Genomic DNA, 21,792 nt, shown 5'->3' on the forward strand with positions numbered 1-21,792 from the left:
CTTCACAAGAACTGTCTTCCAAGTATACCGTTCATAAGTTGTTTAACTGTTTATTTTATATTTATGCGTATATTTGTGAATATATTTCACATAGTAAAGCCGGCTTGTTCGTTGACAGTTTTTTTTGCGGCAAATTTTAAATTCTTTTGATACTTGTGCCTATTTCGTACTCGTAGCAATTTCTTAAAACGTACCTGTACGAACGAACGAAAACACCTCAAAAAGGAAACAAGAAAAAGAAACAAGAACAAGATGAAAATGACAGTTGGTATTGCAAAATATGTCAAGAAGACGTTAAAGAAAACATGATTAAATGCGGTAATTGTGAAGTATGGGTACCTACCCATACTTCACAATTACCTACATGAGCTATGTGCAGGGACAACTAAAAAAACAAAATGTTATTACTGCAATGACTGTCAGGATTTGGCAAAGACCATCCGCTGTATTAATAAGAATTAATCTAGGTACATTAAAATTAAGAAAAAGAGGAGAAGATTATTAAGATTGTGATTTTTAAGACTGTAAACCAATGATAGGATCTCAAAGTACGATTTAAGAATATACTAGTACGATTTAAGATGAATGGTCTTAAATCGTACTTTTTTTAAGTTTTTGAAAATTGTTTATTTCTCAGAAGTTTATAAGACATATGTTATTTTTTGTTGAAATACTAATAGAACATTAGTGAAATTATAATTACTTAATATAAATAACTGTGTATCATTGTTCATTTCCAAAATTTTGGAGGTTCTCCTTAAGTGGTACGAATTAGGCAAGTTTCCCCTACATGCGTCGATGCTGTATTTAAGTTATTCATAATAATACATTCAACTATTTTAGAAACAAAAATCTATTTATATATTCAAGCGACCCTTTTCACCTGCACAACTCATTCTATATTCGATTCTTAAAAAATAACTCTAATAAAAATACTTTCGTGGTACGAGCTTGTGTTTGTTATAATAAAATATGTTTATGATTTTGGCATACATAATTTATCATAGTTACATAGTGGTATAGAAATGAAACTATAGGTAACCATGTTTATGTATTATTATTGTGTATTTTTTCTGTAAATGACTGTTTGTTTTTAAAATAAAAAAAAAATTACATATATTCCATTGAGATATACATATTATGGAGACGACACCGCCTACATCACTTATGTTCCGCTCAACATACGCCATATGGCGTAACTGCACGCTCATTTTTTGTTTTAAAGTGAAACGCATCAATTAAGCCTTCGTGTGTGTTACGATATTGCACAAATAATACGGAAAAGGGCAAAGGCATAACTTTCATCGGTAAGTACCTAACTAGATAATAATCTTTAAAACTTAGAGCAAAAAATGGCGCACAGATTTTGTTCGTGGTGTCTCCTCCATACGTAGTAATATTATCTCAATGATATAATCCTTATTTAATCATCATACATATCGACGATTTTACGTGACTATATAGTACGACGCAAGTCGCGGGACGGTGTAGATGGATTTGTATGGCGTTGAAGATAAAAATCGTACAGTATAAATGATTTAGGTAGCCCTGTGTACGGTGCCTAATACCTTAAATTTCGTAATGTGAGTGAATCAATGAAGAATATGTAGTATTTGGAGATTTGCACCTTTAGTTCATTGAAATGTTACATTTTTTAGGCCATAGTACTTGCGTTCTTTAGAGGACGCAATTTTTATGTGTAAGGGGGGGGGGGGTGGAGGTTAGTGTGAAGCTAAATATTCTTTTAAACATATATTCAATGAGTTTTGACTCCCTACGATTTTATTATGTGTATACAGTATGTTCTTTTTTATTTAATATATTATATCAAAATATTTTTGGCCTGTCTTCTTTAAAATTTATCATCTTTATATCTTTATCATTAAAATAAAGGCACTTGTGTGAATAAGGAGGAAAATTAAACAACACATTTTACATATGTAAAGTCTTTTATTAAATTCATTACAGCATGGTATTGGACCACGTTCTAAATTGCTTTCTATAAATTAGTATAACTCTCAAAATTTAAAAATGTGTACAAAAAATTACTCTCCTTAGCAATCTATATTCCGAAATAGACACAGAGATTCCTAGAATGTCGTATGAAGTTGAATAGTAATAAATTAAGGCACGGTCGCGTTTTAAATATCTATTAAATGCATTTAAAAATCAACTGAAAATAATATTTTGTTAAAATTTCTGTATGGAAAAATAAATCGAACAATATTCTATCCTCATCTAAGGTGATAAAAAATTTTGCTCTAGCTATAAAACTCTCACTATCCGCTTATATACATGGAAGTATTTTACAGATGCCGTAATCAGTTTTTTGCTACTTTTCAACATTTTACTTAATAATTAGTCTATTTTGACGAGAAACTCTTCGATCTCTAACTTTTGCCTCATAATCGCGGACAACACCACTTCTGTACTGCATACGACATTCAAAGTCTTCTCGGACTGCAGTAAATAGTACACTAAATGCAGATCGTTGGGCACGGTGAGCACCAAGTAGCTGTACGGCCTCTGGTTGTGCATCTCTTGTATGGAAACATAGGACCGTCGGTTCTTCTCCACTTTTCCACCGCACAGTTCTATCATTTCCGTGAGACTGGCTTTGGCGGGTTTAACACAGGGAGTGAGGAAGAAGGTAACACCGTCAAACAGTTTTTTCCTCTGTTCCCCGCTCAATAACACTTCGTCTATATCACATTTGAACATCTTGTTGAAATCTTGGTCTCGGAGAGCGAATTTAGCTTCATCTGCGAATTTATTGAGTCTCTGGCTCTCGGTGACCCACTCTGTAGTGAGCAAATGTTTGACTGTTGTGAGACAGCTCACGAGCTTGCACGTGCGAACCAGTTTATCCATAACGAGATGCGACGCTTCGGCCGCTGATGTTACTACTAGCCCACCGAGTTGCCTGAAATAGAGTAATCGTTTAGAAAGAAGGAAAGAAAACCATTGAATCCATTTTGTTTAATGGTTTTAATATTTTATTTAGATAATATTAGATTATACCAACGAAAATAATATTATGTTAAAAAAATATTTATATAAAACTCGCGATGCAGTCGTCTAAATACCCATTAAACGATATTATTTTTGATACAATTACCGTGACCTTGCCCATAAACACAAACTATCAAACTATTAGGTAAAAATCTACAAATTTTAATAAAAAATTAAAAACTTCAGTGATGCATACAGTAATATTAACTAACTAATACGGACGACACAAGTCTAAATACCGCTACCCCTCCACCACTACTTTAATGCGTATAATGTAAACCTGTTGTATTATTTCTGTTTCTCAACGAGCTCACATGTTTCTATATTATTCGAGTTCTCATCATATTTCGCAGTTTCACTGAAAATATTTGAAATCTTTGTAAGTATACTGAAGTTATATACTGAATATAATATATACTGAAGTTAAAAGAAATTTTGTCCTCGAATTTTGGCATTAATATCATTGTACGCAAACAAATACAACACGTACAATAGTTCGTGTTGTATTTGTTTTTTTTTTTTTTAAATATCTATATTGAACGTTTGAGAACAGCACGAGTAGCGCGAGATGCAGCGTGGGCGGTGCGGGGGGCGCGAGCGAAGCGGGGGCCGCTAGCGTATACTCATGTTCCAGACATTACAACTGCAGCCAGTCGGTTTTGCGCAACCGCTGGAACGTTCGAGACCAGCACGTTGGGCGCGCGTACGCGGGGGGTGTCCGCTAGCGTATAGTACAGGGCGGACACTAGACATACCTCACGACCGCAGCCAGTCGGTTCTGCGCCACGGCGGGAACGTTCGAGAACAGCACGCGAGGTGCGAGGTGCAGCGGGGGCGGTGCGGGCGGGGCGAGCGCGGGGGGCGGGGGAGGGGGAGAGCTGAGCCGCGGTCTCTTGGCGCGCCGCTCGCCCACCGCCGCCGCTGAGCGCTTCGCCCGCTCGTGAGACTCTTGCGTTATGTTGATCGGCATCTTCCACGCGTCTGGAGAATTAAATTTGGAACTGTTTATCGTGCGCGTTTCAATTGTTTTGTGAAGACGCAGTTCAACGTATGTGGGGATTTGGAATTGGAATAGTAAATTGTTTGTGTAGCATTTATTGGGATTATTAAAATGAACATAATTAAAGAAAAAAAAAACTCACTCATTAGATGAGACACAAGACTGTAGTCCATTCGGAACGGACTCGCCAAGTTGAACTGTTGATATTTTGCATTCTCGATCTGAAATTATTTAGTAAATTTAACATTTGTTCTATAACTACAAAAAAATGAATATGCAATGTGTGCACTGTACAGTTATTTGGAAGGTAGTTTAGTACCAACTCAAAACTGAAATTGTTGGTGAATGCACTATGTGGTAGGTTGGTAGTAAATAAGCTATTTACACCTCACATACAAGCACATTTAGAGTACACGATATCGTGTCGTGTGGTGTGTGTGTGTGTGTACCTGCGACAGCGCCGTCATGTTGCCGAGCAGCAGGTCGGTAAGCCAGGCGGCACTGACCACGGGGATGGCCCACTCCCGCGATATCGTGTCGTGTGGTGTGTGTGTACCTGCGACAGCGCCGTCATGTTGCCGAGCAGCAGGTCGGTGAGCCAGGCGGCACTGACCACGGGGATGGCCCACTCCCGCGATATCGTGTCGTGTGGTGTGTGTGTACCTGCGACAGCGCCGTCATGTTGCCGAGCAGCAGGTCGGTGAGCCAGGCGGCACTGACCACGGGGATGGCCCACTCCCGCGATATCGTGTCGTGTGGTGTGTGTGTACCTGCGACAGCGCCGTCATGTTGCCGAGCAGCAGGTCGGTGAGCCAGGCGGCACTGACCACGGGGATGGCCCACTCCCGCGATATCGTGTCGTGTGGTGTGTGTGTACCTGCGACAGCGCCGTCATGTTGCCGAGCAGCAGGTCGGTGAGCCAGGCGGCACTGACCACGGGGATGGCCCACTCCCGCGATATCGTGTCGTGTGGTGTGTGTGTACCTGCGACAGCGCCGTCATGTTGCCGAGCAGCAGGTCGGTGAGCCAGGCGGCACTGACCACGGGGATGGCCCACTCCCGCGATATCGTGTCGTGTGGTGTGTGTGTACCTGCGACAGCGCCGTCATGTTGCCGAGCAGCAGGTCGGTGAGCCAGGCGGCACTGACCACGGGGATGGCCCACTCCCGCGATATCGTGTCGTGTGGTGTGTGTGTACCTGCGACAGCGCCGTCATGTTGCCGAGCAGCAGGTCGGTGAGCCAGGCGGCACTGACCACGGGGATGGCCCACTCCCGCGATATCGTGTCGTGTGGTGTGTGTGTACCTGCGACAGCGCCGTCATGTTGCCGAGCAGCAGGTCGGTGAGCCAGGCGGCACTGACCACGGGGATGGCCCACTCCCGCGATATCGTGTCGTGTGGTGTGTGTGTACCTGCGACAGCGCCGTCATGTTGCCGAGCAGCAGGTCGGTGAGCCAGGCGGCACTGACCACGGGGATGGCCCACTCCCGCGATATCGTGTCGTGTGGTGTGTGTGTACCTGCGACAGCGCCGTCATGTTGCCGAGCAGCAGGTCGGTGAGCCAGGCGGCACTGACCACGGGGATGGCCCACTCCCGCGATATCGTGTCGTGTGGTGTGTGTGTACCTGCGACAGCGCCGTCATGTTGCCGAGCAGCAGGTCGGTGAGCCAGGCGGCACTGACCACGGGGATGGCCCACTCCCGCGATATCGTGTCGTGTGGTGTGTGTGTACCTGCGACAGCGCCGTCATGTTGCCGAGCAGCAGGTCGGTGAGCCAGGCGGCACTGACCACGGGGATGGCCCACTCCCGCGATATCGTGTCGTGTGGTGTGTGTGTACCTGCGACAGCGCCGTCATGTTGCCGAGCAGCAGGTCGGTGAGCCAGGCGGCACTGACCACGGGGATGGCCCACTCCCGCGATATCGTGTCGTGTGGTGTGTGTGTACCTGCGACAGCGCCGTCATGTTGCCGAGCAGCAGGTCGGTGAGCCAGGCGGCACTGACCACGGGGATGGCCCACTCCCGCGATATCGTGTCGTGTGGTGTGTGTGTACCTGCGACAGCGCCGTCATGTTGCCGAGCAGCAGGTCGGTGAGCCAGGCGGCACTGACCACGGGGATGGCCCACTCCCGCGATATCGTGTCGTGTGGTGTGTGTGTACCTGCGACAGCGCCGTCATGTTGCCGAGCAGCAGGTCGGTGAGCCAGGCGGCACTGACCACGGGGATGGCCCACTCCCGCGATATCGTGTCGTGTGGTGTGTGTGTACCTGCGACAGCGCCGTCATGTTGCCGAGCAGCAGGTCGGTGAGCCAGGCGGCACTGACCACGGGGATGGCCCACTCCCGCGATATCGTGTCGTGTGGTGTGTGTGTACCTGCGACAGCGCCGTCATGTTGCCGAGCAGCAGGTCGGTGAGCCAGGCGGCACTGACCACGGGGATGGCCCACTCCCGCGATATCGTGTCGTGTGGTGTGTGTGTACCTGCGACAGCGCCGTCATGTTGCCGAGCAGCAGGTCGGTGAGCCAGGCGGCACTGACCACGGGGATGGCCCACTCCCGCGATATCGTGTCGTGTGGTGTGTGTGTACCTGCGACAGCGCCGTCATGTTGCCGAGCAGCAGGTCGGTGAGCCAGGCGGCACTGACCACGGGGATGGCCCACTCCCTCGCGCGCCGGTACTTGTTGCCCTCCGCGCGCTTGCAGATCAGTACCGTGTTGTCGCGCGTCATGTACGGCGTCAGCTGACACACACAAAACGATTTTTTAACATGTCTATTACAATAGAGTAACAAGGAAAAAATATCCACTTTTTTAAAGTGCATACCGCAATAAGATATTGGTATTCAATTTTAAGTAAGAACAACCGATATTGTTACTAAATTAATGTAAATGCTGACAACACTGATTAATTATAATTAGTATTATAAAAAATTGCCAATATCAGTCAAAACTTGTAACTTCTTTCTAACAAGAAATGAAGATCCACATCATCCAAGTTTCCATCTTGGTGAGAAAAATTAACATCTTTAATGGACACAAAAAAAAACAATGTTTTTATTTCTTAAAATCAGCTATAATTCTTCCATTTACAATATCACAAAATTCTTAATAGATTTTTAGATATTTACAAAATATCCCTAGAAATCGTAACCCATTGAGCCCCCAGCGGCCCGATCGGACCACGACACAATAGATTTTCTATCGTGTCTGTGATTCCGGGGGCTGAGTTATTGAAATATAAGGGATTGTCACCTTGGCGCCAACCTGTCGCAGGCAGCAGGCGAGCCGGCGCCGCTCGTCGCGCCGCCAGCCCGACAGCGCGGCGCGGTGGTGTCTCGCGGGCCGCTCGCGCGCCGCGTACATGGCCGGCAGGTGGATCGCCTGCCACGGCGGTGCTACCGCGCGCCGCTCCATCGTGTCCAGCACCCAGTACGCCGTCACGCACCGCTTAGCGTCGCGCAGTGCCTGACGAATCAATATTGAAATGTTACAAATTTACAATTTTATATTGTCTTAATTATATAGATTAATTTGTTAACGGTTAGTGAACTTAACAAAAAAGAGCGTGTGTGTTGAGCACACGTGTCAGAAGTGAAACTTTTTTGCCAAGAATCAAAGATACCAAAATCGTCACCTTACTTCACGACGTGATGGTATTGCCATGACGCGACCCTGACATTTTAAAACTTTTTTTACAATATTAAAAAAACCATCACAATATATAGTTGTGGTCATATAATTAAGAACGATTTGAAGTACTAGAAATTTTTATTTAAATAATGTCATACACAGAGATGTGCACCTTCTGAGAAGCAACTAGTTATGTCATAAAATAGCCACATCAATAGAGCAACTAAGTTTAAGAATAAATAATAAAATCGCCAACAATTTTGTTTCAAAAATAATTTATCTTACCAAAGCAACACATTCAAATAAGAGTGAAGCTGGACAAATAATTAAGAACGATTAATTTATCTGCTCGGGAATTGTTTTGTATGACACTTTCATTTAAAAATTTACAATAATATGTTGCGCGAAAAATTTATAAAGCAAGTTAATACATTTTTAACAAAAAATAATATTTAATAGCATGTCCACGGCTTTTTATTACTGCTTTACACCGGCGAGGCATTGACTCTATTTATTTTTGACATTTTGCTACAGAAATAGAGTTCCATTCTTCTAAAAAAACGTCGTACAGCTCCATTAAAGTTCGACACTGTGTATTTGAAACCTTTTTCTTTACTTCGAACCACAGATTCTCTATTGGGTTTAGGTCAGAGCTGTTAGCTGGCCAGGCCAAAACAGAAACTGACGGCGCTGTTAGAAATTCCTTTACAGTGTGTGCAGTGTGCTGGGTCATTGTCATGCTGGAATGTCCAAATAACCGGTAGAACTTCTTCAGCATAAGGTAGCATTGTTTCTTCCAGTATATTTTTATATTGGAATTGATCCATGTTACCTTCTATCAACTTTACAGGTCCAACACCATGTCCAGAAAAGCACCCCCAAATTTTCACATTTCCACCACCTTGCTTTAATGTAACTTTCGTGTACTTAGGGTCGAATTCTGTATTCGGAGGACGTCGAAGATAACGTTTTCCATCGGAACATACTTTGTTTATTTTCGTTTCGTCAGACAAAAGTACATTTTTCCAATTTCGCACAGTCCAGTGTTCATATTTTCTTGCAAATCTAAGCCGGGCTTGCCTGTGACAAAGTTTCAACATGGGTACTTTTCTTGCTATCCGACCATGCAATTTTTCTTCTACCAAACGTCTTCGAATAGTGCGTGCTGAGATTGCTGAAGGGTTATTTTCCCCGCAATATTCTTTTCTCAGCTCATTGGACCCCTTAACAGGATTTTGTTTCGCCATACGGACGATGTTTAGGTCATCTCGAGGAGTTGTTTTTCTCTGTCTTGGCATACGTGGGACATCCGAAGTTGTTTAATACGTATCAAAATGTCTTATGGCGTGGAAAACCATAGTTTTTGAACATTGCAGATGATCAGTTATATTTTTATAAGACTAATTCTTCCCGCGAAAAATTATTATAACTTCCCTAGTAGATTTATCACAACTTTTATTTTTTTAATAAGAAGTAATCACTTTTAATCTTTTGCATCACTTAATGGCGCCAAAATTATACAAACAGTAACCTACAACCACAAATCGAGTCGAGTGTTCACTATTTAAATTTGAATAAAAGTATAAACTATTTAGCGTTCTTAATTACGTAACCAGCCAGTAAATAGGAATACCTTAGATTACAAAATAAAGTACAGATGGAGCATGACAACCGCCCGTCGCCCTTGTCAAAGAAAATACGAAATCAAAAACAAATACGTCGCTGCACCAGTGCTATAGCGCATATAGTGTCATGCAATACGTCAAAAAGGGTTTGCAATTTTAGTAAAAAAAATGCCGTCTTGTGATAATAAAACGCTGTAAAATTTGTTCCCGAAAACAAAAAAAAAAGATAAAACATCGTTTCACAGGTTTTCTGTAGATTATTTGGCTGATTTATTTCTTTAAAATACGAATAATAATTTTACAGATATGAAGGAATACAAAACTTCAACGTATGTTGCCAGTATTTTGAAAATGAATTTGCCATTTTTATTGGTAAAACGGTAAAATGGTTAAAAGATCTTCAGGGTAATGCTGTTGGATTTTTCGATCGTGAATGTGATTATTTGTATAGTGCACTAAAGGTTCATGATAATTATTAGATTATTTTAATAAGCATAATACATTATTTTGTTACTTTTATAAAGCTTAAAAACGTCATAGTCGTTTTCGCTAGCGATTTAATTTATGTGAACTCCATGATGGATATGATGAAAATAAAATGTCCCGTATTCTCGACTAAAAACTACCGCTATTCGTATTCATATATGTATTATGAAAAATAAAAAATAATATAATTATTATAGTTAATATTGAAACTTTTTTTTTATGTAATTTATTTAATAAAAAAATTGAATACAATTATTTTGTCCATATATAACTTTAGTAGATAGGGAGGCGAAGAGGGGAATTTTCTGCAATACTCGAGCGTGGCAGTTTAAGATATGAGAGATACCTTAGACCTAATAGAACAACCTTGTTCACTATTTAGCTCTTTAAGTAGTGACGCGTGCCCAGGATAGACGATCAGATTAGTAAAAAAAAATCGATAGTCTGAAATACTCGAGCGCGTCAGATTAAGATATTGGGGGTTGATTTTAGTGTTTTAAGACTAAATTTAACTAATCTGACGATAAGTCCTTGACGCCGCTAAGTTATAGGGTCGCGAACTTGTAAAAAAAAAACGTTAATCCGGCATTCTCGAGCGCGATTGTTTTTATTTTTATTTTGAAGAATATAATCTAAAACTTACTAAAAATACAAAATCTGCCGGTTTCCGCGTGACCGGAAGTCTGGAGGAGCCATTTCGTCTTCCGAAAAACGCGTTGCAGTATATAAGTCGCGAACGATACATTTTACAAAAAAAAAAAGTTTGAATAAACAGAAAAGGTAATTTTATTTTACACAAAAAAGGTCTCTTTACATTTTTGTCCAAGGTTAAAACTTTTTGACTTGAAGCATCATAAAAACTCAAACTCCCGGTTTTTTGAGTATATCTCGAAAACTGAGGGTGTTAAGAAAAATTGATATGAAATAACGATGATTAAAAAAAAGAAACTCTCAAACCTTTTTCGGTCAGATTAAGAGAACCCACCAACATTTTTGTCAGATTAAGAAAATATGCTTTCAGGAGACCGAGATAAACCTCCCCTATGAAAATCTGACGCGCTCGAGTATTTCAAAAGGACTTATTTTTCTGCATTTTCAAAAATTCATCGTAACTTATCGTCACGCCGAAATCGTCAGTTTTTTTAAGGGGAGCTTCCTTGGGGCCTACTTAACACCCCTTCCGAAAATCTGACGCGCTCGAGTAAATTTTTTTTTTGTGCATTTTTGACGAATTAATATGCCTAGCCCCACCACGCAAACCGGCAGATTAGTATACCGTTGTTATCAGAGGCACTTGGGGCATACGTAGTATGAATATCTGACGCGCTCGAGAATGCCCAAGTAACTTTTTTTTTTTACATTTTTGAAAATCCGTACACGCCAAACCCACCGCTAAAATGGTTTTTACCATAGAAGCTTTTCTTTTCGAAATTATTTTATCTATCGATTTTGATAAGTCTCGACGGCGCCGTTTAATTACGCCATTTAGCTACCTCGCCTCCCTATCTATAGGCAGGTACTTTATGTAATAAAAGAATTTAAATAAAAATTAAAACTTGACTTCTCATTTATGTATAGAGCCTACGTCACTACCGCCACTAACATAATAATTCAGATCATTGCAATGAAACCTCACAACTCAAAATCGGTCCAACGGTTTACACTGCAGGGCGTGTCAAAGAAATATTATACACACATACATAAACTCGAAAAACATAACCCTCTTTTTTCCGTAGTCGGGGAAAAATTTGGGAAATTTTTCAATATCTGGCAACATTACACGCACACAGAAGCACCGGGTACGTACAGTGCAGCGGCGAAATGACAGCACACATAGCTTTATTGAAAATGACGATAAATTATTCGGTTTAGTTCGGCAACGCTCCATCTGTCTTTTATTTTGTAATCTAAGAGGAATACTATGTTTAGAAGTAGTGTAAAAAGTTTGTGTATTAATTTTCAGGCTAATCACGTGTATTAATGAATACAGTGATTAATTGGAAAAGTATTTCTATATCGAGCAAAATAAAAATAATTACATGAAATTAGTTATGCATCTTAGTCTGAAAAAATCTTCCCTTTGTATCAGCGTTCTTAATTATATGACCACCACTGTATAATTTGGTTTTATAGCGTATATAAGCACCTGCATGACGACGCCGTGGCGCTGCGTCTCGCACAGCACGTGCGTGACGCGCGCGCAGTAGCCCGCCTCCACCTCGCCGCCGCGCCGCTGGATCGCCTCCGTCCAGCGCGCCACGCGCTCGCTGCCCACCGACTGCTGGTACTCCACCTGCACACATTCATTATATACAGGCTAAAAAATTGTTATGCACCCTGGAAGAAATATTTTTCAAAAAATTGTGTTTAATTTATCCACATACATTTTTGAATGTCTATATTGTTTCATTTTATTTCAATTTACACTATTGTTAAACGTAACTTTTGATCTAATATTTTTGTGGATGAATAGTTGTCAATATACACTGATACCTGTCAGAACATGCTTAGCTGTCGAATACTATAAATTGCCGCTTTCTTTTGACTCGTGGCGCATTCGTACGGATCGTGCCGAGGGGCCCGGACGTTGTTTATACGACCCAACTACCTTCACTTTGCTAATAGTCGTTGACTTGCTGCGATTTGTTAATCAATTTGGTAGCTGTGTAGAATCGCAGACATTCTTATTACATTCTAATATTTCACCCGGCCTCGCGTGTTATTTCTTATACTATATTTAATGTTAAAAAACTTAAAGCAGGGATATGTTTATACACAAACAAAAATACTTACCACATGGAAAACACAGCCGAGCAGGAACAGATCAGGAGGCAGTTTAAGGTTAGGATTGTGTCCATAGAACTGCGCACGAGGCGGAGCTGCACGCACTGCGCCCACCCCGCCCACGCTACCGTACACTTTGTTACCAACTACCGTGCTACCGGCCTGTGAACATTTGTAATCATAAATAATAATTACTTATATGAATATTTTGAAATATTTTTGCACTCATTAAAATTACACTTCTTCACTAAACGAAATTTGAATTTATTGTTTCATTAAAAACTTATACCTAAAATATCTTGCACCAATACAAAACGATTAAACCATCTGCTCCTACACAATATACCTTTTTTCAATAGTAAAATAAACCTTATCCCTTTAGAAATAAAGTATACACTAGCACATACCGGTGCTGGCACTGTGTGCGGGTGATGTGTGGCTCCAAGCAAAAGGCGCGCCGGAGCTCGCACAGCACCTCCCGCCGCGTGTGCAGCCGTCATCAACCTGTATTGACATGATTATGTATTAAAATAGGGTATCTAATCTATTGAATATTTGCTCGCTCAATCGCCTTCATAAATTGGTTACATATAGATTTTTTTTTTTCTCATAAATCATGAAGTGTCCGTAAATTGAATGTCCAACATATCACCATTTTAAGATATGTTTAAAAACGTTTAAGAATTTATACAACTTTACTTTAATAAGTAAAGTACCTAGTACCTAGTAGTAGTAATACCTAATGGTATACCTTAGGGTACCGGCCGCGGATGGTTCATGATCAGACGGCGGTGCTGTTCCTTGCAATCGTATGGACAGCATGTTAGCCAGCGCTGTCTTCGTCTTGGGATTCACCAGCAATGCACCAGCACCTGCTGATAAAATAAAATCGCGTTTAATTGTAAAAAAATTATTTCTTTCATTGAGGAAATCATACATTGGATACGTTATTTGTTATGTTAGTTTAATTCAAGAACCATTTTATCAGTTTTTATTAAAATCACTATAATATTATGACTTATGTACTGTTATTTGAACAACATGAATGTTTATGATAATTTAAAAGAAAATCTTCAGATATGCACATAATTGCCTTTTATTGTATTTAATTCAAACGAAAAGGATAAAATATCTACCTTGTTGTTGTTCCGGTGTGGTAGGAGTCAAAATAGCATCGACTTGTTGTTCTTGTAGTGGAGTTACCACATGTTGCGTTACAGGCGCCACCTAACGGAATTTAAACTTAATTATATAGAAATCAAATAGATTATAAAAATGGGCTACTTATTTACAGCTCACAAATTTCTTCATAAACTACAATACATAAGGAAGCAATATAATTTTTACAGCGTTCCTCTCGATGGTTCCTCTCGATTATAGTAAAATGTTAATTTTTATTTTTATTCTATCCAACAACTTACTATCCATGTTAAAACAATATTTAATCAATAAGTATTAGGATGATACTGAAAATAGTCAATAAATAAATTTACTACATGAAAAACTAACACAAAATATATTCAGTCACCTGTTTAGCGGTCTGATGGTGTGCATGGTCCCTTTGCGCCTGCAACTGTTGCAGCCGATACTGCTGTTGTCGTTGCAACTGTTGCAACTGCGTCTCCACGCCCGCGCCCACTGTTGTAGTCCCACCAACATTACCTACACTCCCTCCTACTCCACCTACTGGAAGTAAAATAACGAATTTGTATGCAGACTGTATTTTTTTCCTTTCTTGGTTTTTGTTACTGCATAATCTGTAGATTCGCAACGGATTCACGTGATTCTGTTAATGTTTTGTAAAAATCAGTAGTGATATTTTCCTGGATAAAGAACTAATATACAGTTTTTAGATACTACAGTTTCGGGGGTAAATTTTAAAAATATGTTATGACGATTCAAAAGTACTTCTAGAAGGAGTCTAATTGAATAAATACATGTTTGAGTTATCTATCCAGAAAAGTTCCACTACTTTATGTAGAAAATAATTATTGCATATATTTGTCGTCGTGAGATGAGCGAAATGTGACAAGTTGTTTTTTGTAAAATATGATTATTCATATTACATTCATAACTATAAAATAATATTACTTGTAAAAATTACCTCTAGAAATTGTTATACGTATCTTGTACAAATATAATTATTATAGAAGCGGAGAGCGAGGTGTCTTTTGAAAAGACAAATGCTAAATAACTGTATAATAATTAATAACTATATTTTATTTCAATATTAATTAAATAACTTAATTTTAGAGCATAATAAACCATTTAATAGTAGTGTTTTTTCCTTCAATAGTAACCAATAAATATAATGTGCTATCAAATACTTGAACCATTCATCATTTCGGTATTATAATTAGAAAATTTAGGAAATAGCATATTTTCATTCCACACAACTTTATTTTGCAAATATCCTGACCCACGAAATTATAATTACCATTTTTAAATTTATGATAAAGATTTATTTGTATCTCAATATAGACACTTACCACCAGACTCTTCCACATCCATGCTAACCCAACACTAATTGTCACTACGGCGCAATTTAAGCCTCAATATGAACTTAAGTATAACTTCAAGTCAACAAACATGAAACTTTACCCCAACCAAATGGCGACTACACAAATATTCTCGAGATACTTAGAACATGAGGTAGCACATTGAAATTATAATTTTTGATCATTGACGTCGAACGTTATGTATGAATGACCATTTGAATAACAAAATTTGTCAGCACACCAAACCCTCAATGCTCTTAGATAAAAAAACATGATCCCGTTTCATGTTGCATAAGTATCTATACATATAATAAATCTGTAGAAGGGTCAATTCTGTACATTGAAAATATTGAAAAAAATAAATACCAGGGGGTGTTACTGGATGTTAACCAAACCCAAATATGTGTTAAAAAAAATTTTGTCTGTCTGTCTGTCTGTATGTTCAGGCATCACGTGAAAACTAACGGTTCGATTTCGATGAAACTTAGTATAATTATACCTTATTATCCTGGGCGTAAAATAGGATACTTTTTATCCTGGAAAAATACGTAGAAAAAAATTAATCTTAATTTTTCAGTTTTATCCATAGACGTTGTTCTGTAGAACCGCGAACACACGTTGCGTATTATTATAGGCGTATTTGGGTCCAATAGATATTTATAAGATATCATTGTCAGAGTTACTCAAAATGAAGAAATAAACCATCCACGCGAAGACCGACATCCGCGCGGACGGAGTCGCGGGCGGAAGCTAGTCTAGTGAATAAATAAGTTTTCAATTTACCAAGCTAGTGGGAAGAATATGAATAAATTTTAATATTTTAAGTTTTACCACTTTTTTAAGCACTTAATTTCAACAAGCCTCAAATCTTGATAAGAATTAATTATATTATATATTTAATTTAATTAAAAATAATAATAACAAACATTTTTCTGATTTCTCCATATTTTGTAAGATTTGTTATATTTTTTTAAATATAATATTGATAATTAATAATAAAATTAAATTATTACATATTTGGTTTAGGTCTTCTAATTTGAATGTACATATATTGATATATTAATTTCTTTTTAAATACCATCATCAATTAAGTTTTTTTAAATGTCAAATATCTGAACTAATTATTTTTCTTAAATATCTGGACACTTGCCAATAAATTTCAAATATTTTAAAAATGATTAAAATAGATATTTTTTAATTTAATACATATTAAGTATTTTGTCAACTATTTTTCTGAATAAATGCAATACCTAATAATATATAACTATTTAATATATATTTAATGCAATAATACCTGGTGACTGTGGTGTCTGAGACGGAGTTGCGGCAGGAATTGTAGCAGTTCTAATTCCTGGCTGTTGCACTTGCCATTGTACCTGATATAATGGCGATATATGTATAGTAATAAAACACTTTTTTCTAAATGCAGTTTAAATTGAGAACTATCATTTCACCCGCAACTTCACCCATAGAACAAAATTATAGTTTCATCGCGGCCTCTACCCATCTTATATCTCCAGACACAAAAATCATAACATAAAATCGCTCCATTACGTTCTTACAAATATATAAGTTATTTTTTACAAGAGCAAATTATCAGTCCAGCAATAATTCTAGTAGCTCAGAGAGATTAAGTTGAACCATGGGTGAAAATGTTGGTTAGGGGCAACAAGTTTTGATAAAGTGCCCCAGTGTCCACAGCCTGGAGGGCAAATTACTGGAGATAAATAATGCACAAGGATAAATAAATAAAATCCTGAATTTTCATAAATATAACAAAGAAATAATAATGAAATATCTATATCTTCTATAATATAAAAATGAATCCCAAAATGTGTTGGTAAGCGCATAACTTTAGAACAGCTGAACCGATTTCTTTAATTCTTTTTTTATTATATTCCTTGAAGTACGAGGATGGTTCTTATGTAGAGAAAACGTGAATATGTACCACGGGCGAAGCCGGGGCGGACTGCTAGTATATCTATAAAAATATTGCTCAAAAAATCATAACTAACCTGCTGTTGTTGCGAGAGCCCAGGCGGTAAGGGGCTCCGTATGAACGTCACGTTTTGCGTCGCCTGCAGCCCGCCACCGGGCGCTCCCGATACTACTGGTTGCTGCAAATAATAATAGAATATATTATGTAGTTCACATTGAGGTAGAAAAAAAAAAAGCCTACAGCTTATTGGAAAAATGGCAGTAAATTCTATGAGCAAATTTTTTTTATTTTTATTTACCTATTGCAGATTGGGTTGGAATTTTAAAATATAGCCTTTTCTGTTATTCCATCGTTTCAGGATTTGATTTCGCAAGTGTTGCTATTTTCAAAATCAACAAATTAGCCATAATTTGTTGTTTTTAAAAATTGATTTTTAAAATGTGATGATGAAATTTAGTTTTTCATAATGGACATTTGGACTCCTCACATCATAATCAGCTGTACTGTACCTGCTGCTGCGCCAGAGCGCGTTGTATCTGCAGCTGGCGGCGCTTCTGCAGCTGCGCCACGAACATGGCGCGCTGCTGCGGGTCCATCTGCTGCAACTGCGCATGCGTCTGAGCATCCAGGTGGATAAGTTGTCGTCCACCACCGCCTGCTGTCCATGATACTTGTAGCGGCTGTATATGTTATGGTTTAAGTTAGTTATGTAACTCATGAATTATGAAGAACAATATTGTTTATTTTTTTTCTAAAAATGAATTATTTTTTCAATGTTATAGTTGAAACAGATTATAGCCAATAAGGATGAAAAAAAGTAGAAATCGTAAATATTGATTAAAACGTTTACTCGCCCTTTGTCCAACTCCAGTAGGTTGCCCAATGGGTTGCCGTTGCTGTATATACTGTTGTTGTTGCCAAGAGACATTCTGCCCACCCTGTATAACTTGCTGCCCACCTGGTGACACTATTTGCTGTCCACCACTATGAGTTATTATCTGCTGAATGCCCCCACCAGTAATTTGCCCTCCAGGCTGTGGAGACTGAGGTACCTGCGATAATACTTGTTGCCCCTGACCAACATTTTGGCCAATTATCTGTTGGCCAGACTGTGATACAATCTGCTGTGGTGACTGAGCTATCACTACTTGATGTTGCTGTCCCTGTTGTGTTATAACATGCTGACCCCCTTGTGACAGAACTTGTTGAGTACCCTGAGTGAGTATTTGTTGTCCACCCTGGTTGACCAATTGACCTCCCTGATGGACTATTTGGCTCTGTGACACTATTTGTTGTCCACCCTGCAATGTAACTTGTTGGTTTCCATGAACAAGTATTTGTTGTTGGCCAGTATGCTGATTTATCAAAACTTGTTGTGGTTGAACAATCTGTTGTTGTCCAGCATTATTCAGAAGTTGTTGTTTCTGTACAAGTATTTGGTGATGGGTCTGACTTATTGATTGACCTTGAGATCCAATGGATTGCTGTAAAATCTGTTGTGATTGTTGAACCGCATGCTGTGGACTCAGTTGCGACTGTTGGTTGTTTATTAATGTTTGCTGTTGTGTTTGCATAATCTGCTGTTGTAATATAACTTGGTTTTGAGGATTTCTTGACTGAACTAATGGACTTCTGATTAACTGATGTTGACCTTGTACATTTTGTACCATTTGAATATTCTGCTGTCTCCATGTTCCTTGCACTGGCATGTTTCCACCCTGCTGACTTTGTATTGATTGTTGTATTTGCTGACCAATGACAGATTGCTGTGAAGTATTACTTACTAATTGGCTCATCTGTCCTTGATTAGATTGCGCTTGAGAAGTAACAAGGCCTTGTTGAACTCCCATGTTAAGATTTTGTTGCTGATTAGTCAGTGATTGAACAGTTTGCTGTTGAATCATACCTTGATTTTGTGATGAATGTTGTTGACCAGAACTCATCATCTGTTGCTGGCTTATAACTTGATTTTGGCCAAGGTTTTGATTAAGTTTTGCATTTTGTAAGCTCTGTTGTAAATTTTGAGTTGACTGTGCCAATTGCTGTGCAATATTTTGCACGGCACTTTGCTGACTTAGGGTAAGACTTTGTTTCATAGACATATTCTGTTGATTATGCTGTGCTTGTTGCAAATTATTTGCTTGTTGTAAATTATTAGCACTTTGACTTAGCATTTGACTAATGCTCTCAATTTGTTGTTGAGCTGAAGTCATAGATGAATTCTGAGATTGAGAAACATTCTGTGTTTGTTGTACATGATGTTGATTACTTTGAATATGTTGCTGAATTTGACCAGAAATATTTTGATTCATCTGAGAAACATTAGGTTGAGTAAATCCTTGTTGCAGCATTTGCATTCTGAGTTGATGTTGTTGCAACAACTTTTGTTGCTGTATTTGAATGGCAGATAGGCCATGAGGCTGTGGTGACTGTTGAGTTTGTGAATAACCTTGTTGCATATTAGATTGTTGATTCTGAATATTAACATTTGCTTGTGATATAGCAGGATTCTGCCCAAACTTCTGTATAAGCTGGGAATTCTGTTGAACACCCTGTATTTGCACATTCTGCGTTATTCCTTGTGGTAAAGATTTTGTTACAATACTTGTTGTATTAGAAGCAGTGGTGTAGCCCATTGAGTTAGCATTAGAAGTTGTAACTGTTGAAGAATTAGCTGATGATGGATTATGATTCCATGGCATTCTTTGCTTGAGTTTATCTAAAAGTGCTTTTGTATCTTCATTTTTACCTTCTGACATGTTTTGAGTTGGTACTTCGTTTTTTGCAATGCCTTCTTCAAAATCGAATCCTGTTATTGCACTAATACGGTCCATTGGTTTTGGTGGCGGAGGTGGTTTTGGTATAACCAATAATTTAGGGTGAAATACCTCAGCCACCGCCTGTATTCTAGCTCTTAAGCTCTCCAAAACCCAATCTGGAGTGACGATTTTAATTTTATAGGACAGTGAGAGTGCTGAATTGTATCTTTTACTTGATGTTGAGCCACAGATCAAATGAGTACACTGACTATCCAAATTTAACTTCACTCTTCCACCATGATATGTTATTAGCGCAAATAACGTTTTGGCGTCAGCTGGAGTCACTTTGGATACACATGCAACAACATTTGAGAATATTTTATTTTTGCTAGGAAAGTATGGCTTTGTGTTCGCCAATTTTTTTAATCTAGCACATGCAAGGACCCAATTTTCGTTCACAGCAGGAATCTGATAGATGTCCTGAGCTTCATCAATGTCTGTATCGGCAGCATTTTGACCACAAATTAGATGAGTAACGTAGTCAGAAAAATATTTTGTATTTTCACCTCCACCTGACTGAAGTAACTGCATAATCTGTAAAAACAACAAAGCGCGAGACCAGTTAAACCACATATCAATACATAAATAAAAATAAAAACAAGAAAAACATAACAACAAACCCTTTCCGAGACATCGCCAGAGAGGTAATATTTGACATCTTTAAAAATCACCTCTTGAACTGTTAAAAAATCTATATCATCAACAATCGTTACCATTTTCTGTTTTACAAACTAATAAAAACACAAGTCTCAAATAATCATTTTTCTATCATCTTTTGAGCGCCGAAAATGAAAACTTATGCCAGAGCCTCCATCATGATTACAAATAAATGTTACCATTTGTTAATTTGTTGTCATTTCAAAAAAAGAAAAATCCATCTTCGGCAACATGATAGGTACCGATCATGTACCGATCACAGGTATCGAGTATAGAAATAGCAATTTGTTTTCCTTGCATAAAATATAAGCAAAATTATTAACTTGATTTAAATTAGAAAAATTGAAAATGTATCCATTTCCATTAAAAATGTATTAAATAGTTTCCTACTAGCAGTTTTTTTTTACGCTAAATGTGCGTTTTACTTTCATCACATTAATTAAAAATGCATATTATCATAAAATCATATCTATATTTCAAAAATAAAGTATGTCTTTTAAATTTTTTATTTAAATTATGTTACAATGGCTATTAACTTAGATGCTATTAATAATTTAATAATCAGAATGGTGTAGCAGAATCATAACATATTATGTGCTATAATATATAGAATCTGTGCCAAGAAGCTTGGCCGCCTGTCCACCGAGTGTCCACCTGCAAGAAAACTTCCGCGAGAAATGTCCGACAGCAACTTGCAAGTCTAATTCCGCGTTTCTACCTGCAAGTAGACTTGCAAGTTGCTGTCAGACAGACTGTCGCGGTCGGACATTTCTCGCAGAAGTTTTATTGCAGGTACAAACGCGGCCTTAAAGCAATAATAGATTTATTGCTCTGAGCTTATATCTAATATATACACTGGAGATTGCACTATGAACATTAACTTGTAGCAAGAAAATATGACCTTGAATGACGTCAGTTATGTTTTTTGCCTCTTTCTGTGGAGTGACCACGCTGGTTTGTAAATTCAGGATTTTTCGAAATAGAAAAAACTAAATATCATGGTCTATAAATAATAACGACATAATATATTTTTAACAGTATTTATATTATACCTAATATAACTGGTCATACTTTATAGTTTATAGGTACATACAATATTAATTGGTAGAGAATGATAGTTTTAAATAAAGCTTTATAACTTTTGGCTGCAAAGCTTGGATATGAACTGATATATAGCATTAACATCCTTTGTAAATAGAGGAAAGTTGTGTTTTGCATCAGATGCTGTTTACCAAATTGTAAGCTACTCAGATATTCTTTTTAAACGCGTTGATTCGACGGGTCAACTTCAAGCCAAAATCATCAAAGAAAAGCTGTTTTAGCAGCCTAGCACAAATTTCA

The 21,792-nt window shown here is 38.4% G+C and overlaps 1 protein-coding gene across 4 annotated transcripts; it reads right to left on the bottom strand.

The window, feature by feature from the left end:
* Nucleotides 1–1,930: 1,930 nt before the first annotated feature.
* LOC123700223 (PAX-interacting protein 1) lies at nucleotides 1,931–20,618 on the bottom strand. Of its 4 annotated transcripts, XM_045647376.1 has the most exons (17): nucleotides 20,415–20,618; nucleotides 17,830–20,328; nucleotides 17,485–17,655; nucleotides 17,052–17,153; nucleotides 16,331–16,412; nucleotides 14,067–14,224; nucleotides 13,675–13,765; nucleotides 13,290–13,413; nucleotides 12,946–13,042; nucleotides 12,548–12,700; nucleotides 11,901–12,047; nucleotides 7,266–7,478; nucleotides 6,602–6,754; nucleotides 4,155–4,233; nucleotides 3,768–3,993; nucleotides 3,293–3,370; nucleotides 2,821–2,923 (listed from the first exon to the last, which is right to left on the bottom strand). In XM_045647376.1, exons 1-16 carry the CDS (start codon nucleotides 20,508–20,510, stop codon nucleotides 3,301–3,303), a joined length of 4,461 nt encoding a protein of 1,486 aa, XP_045503332.1. In that variant the 5' UTR covers nucleotides 20,511–20,618; the 3' UTR covers nucleotides 2,821–2,923; nucleotides 3,293–3,300. The 4 variants fall into 4 exon arrangements, with proteins under 4 accessions (XP_045503331.1, XP_045503329.1, XP_045503332.1 ...); XM_045647375.1 differs by lacking the exon at nucleotides 3,293–3,370 and having other exon boundaries at nucleotides 1,931–2,923; nucleotides 13,290–13,410; XM_045647373.1 differs by lacking the exon at nucleotides 3,293–3,370 and having other exon boundaries at nucleotides 1,931–2,923.
* Nucleotides 20,619–21,792: the final 1,174 nt, after the last annotated feature.

Source organism: Colias croceus, chromosome 19 (assembly GCF_905220415.1).
Source record: "Colias croceus chromosome 19, ilColCroc2.1".
In the NCBI taxonomy this organism is placed as follows: Eukaryota; Metazoa; Arthropoda; class Insecta; order Lepidoptera; family Pieridae; genus Colias; species Colias croceus.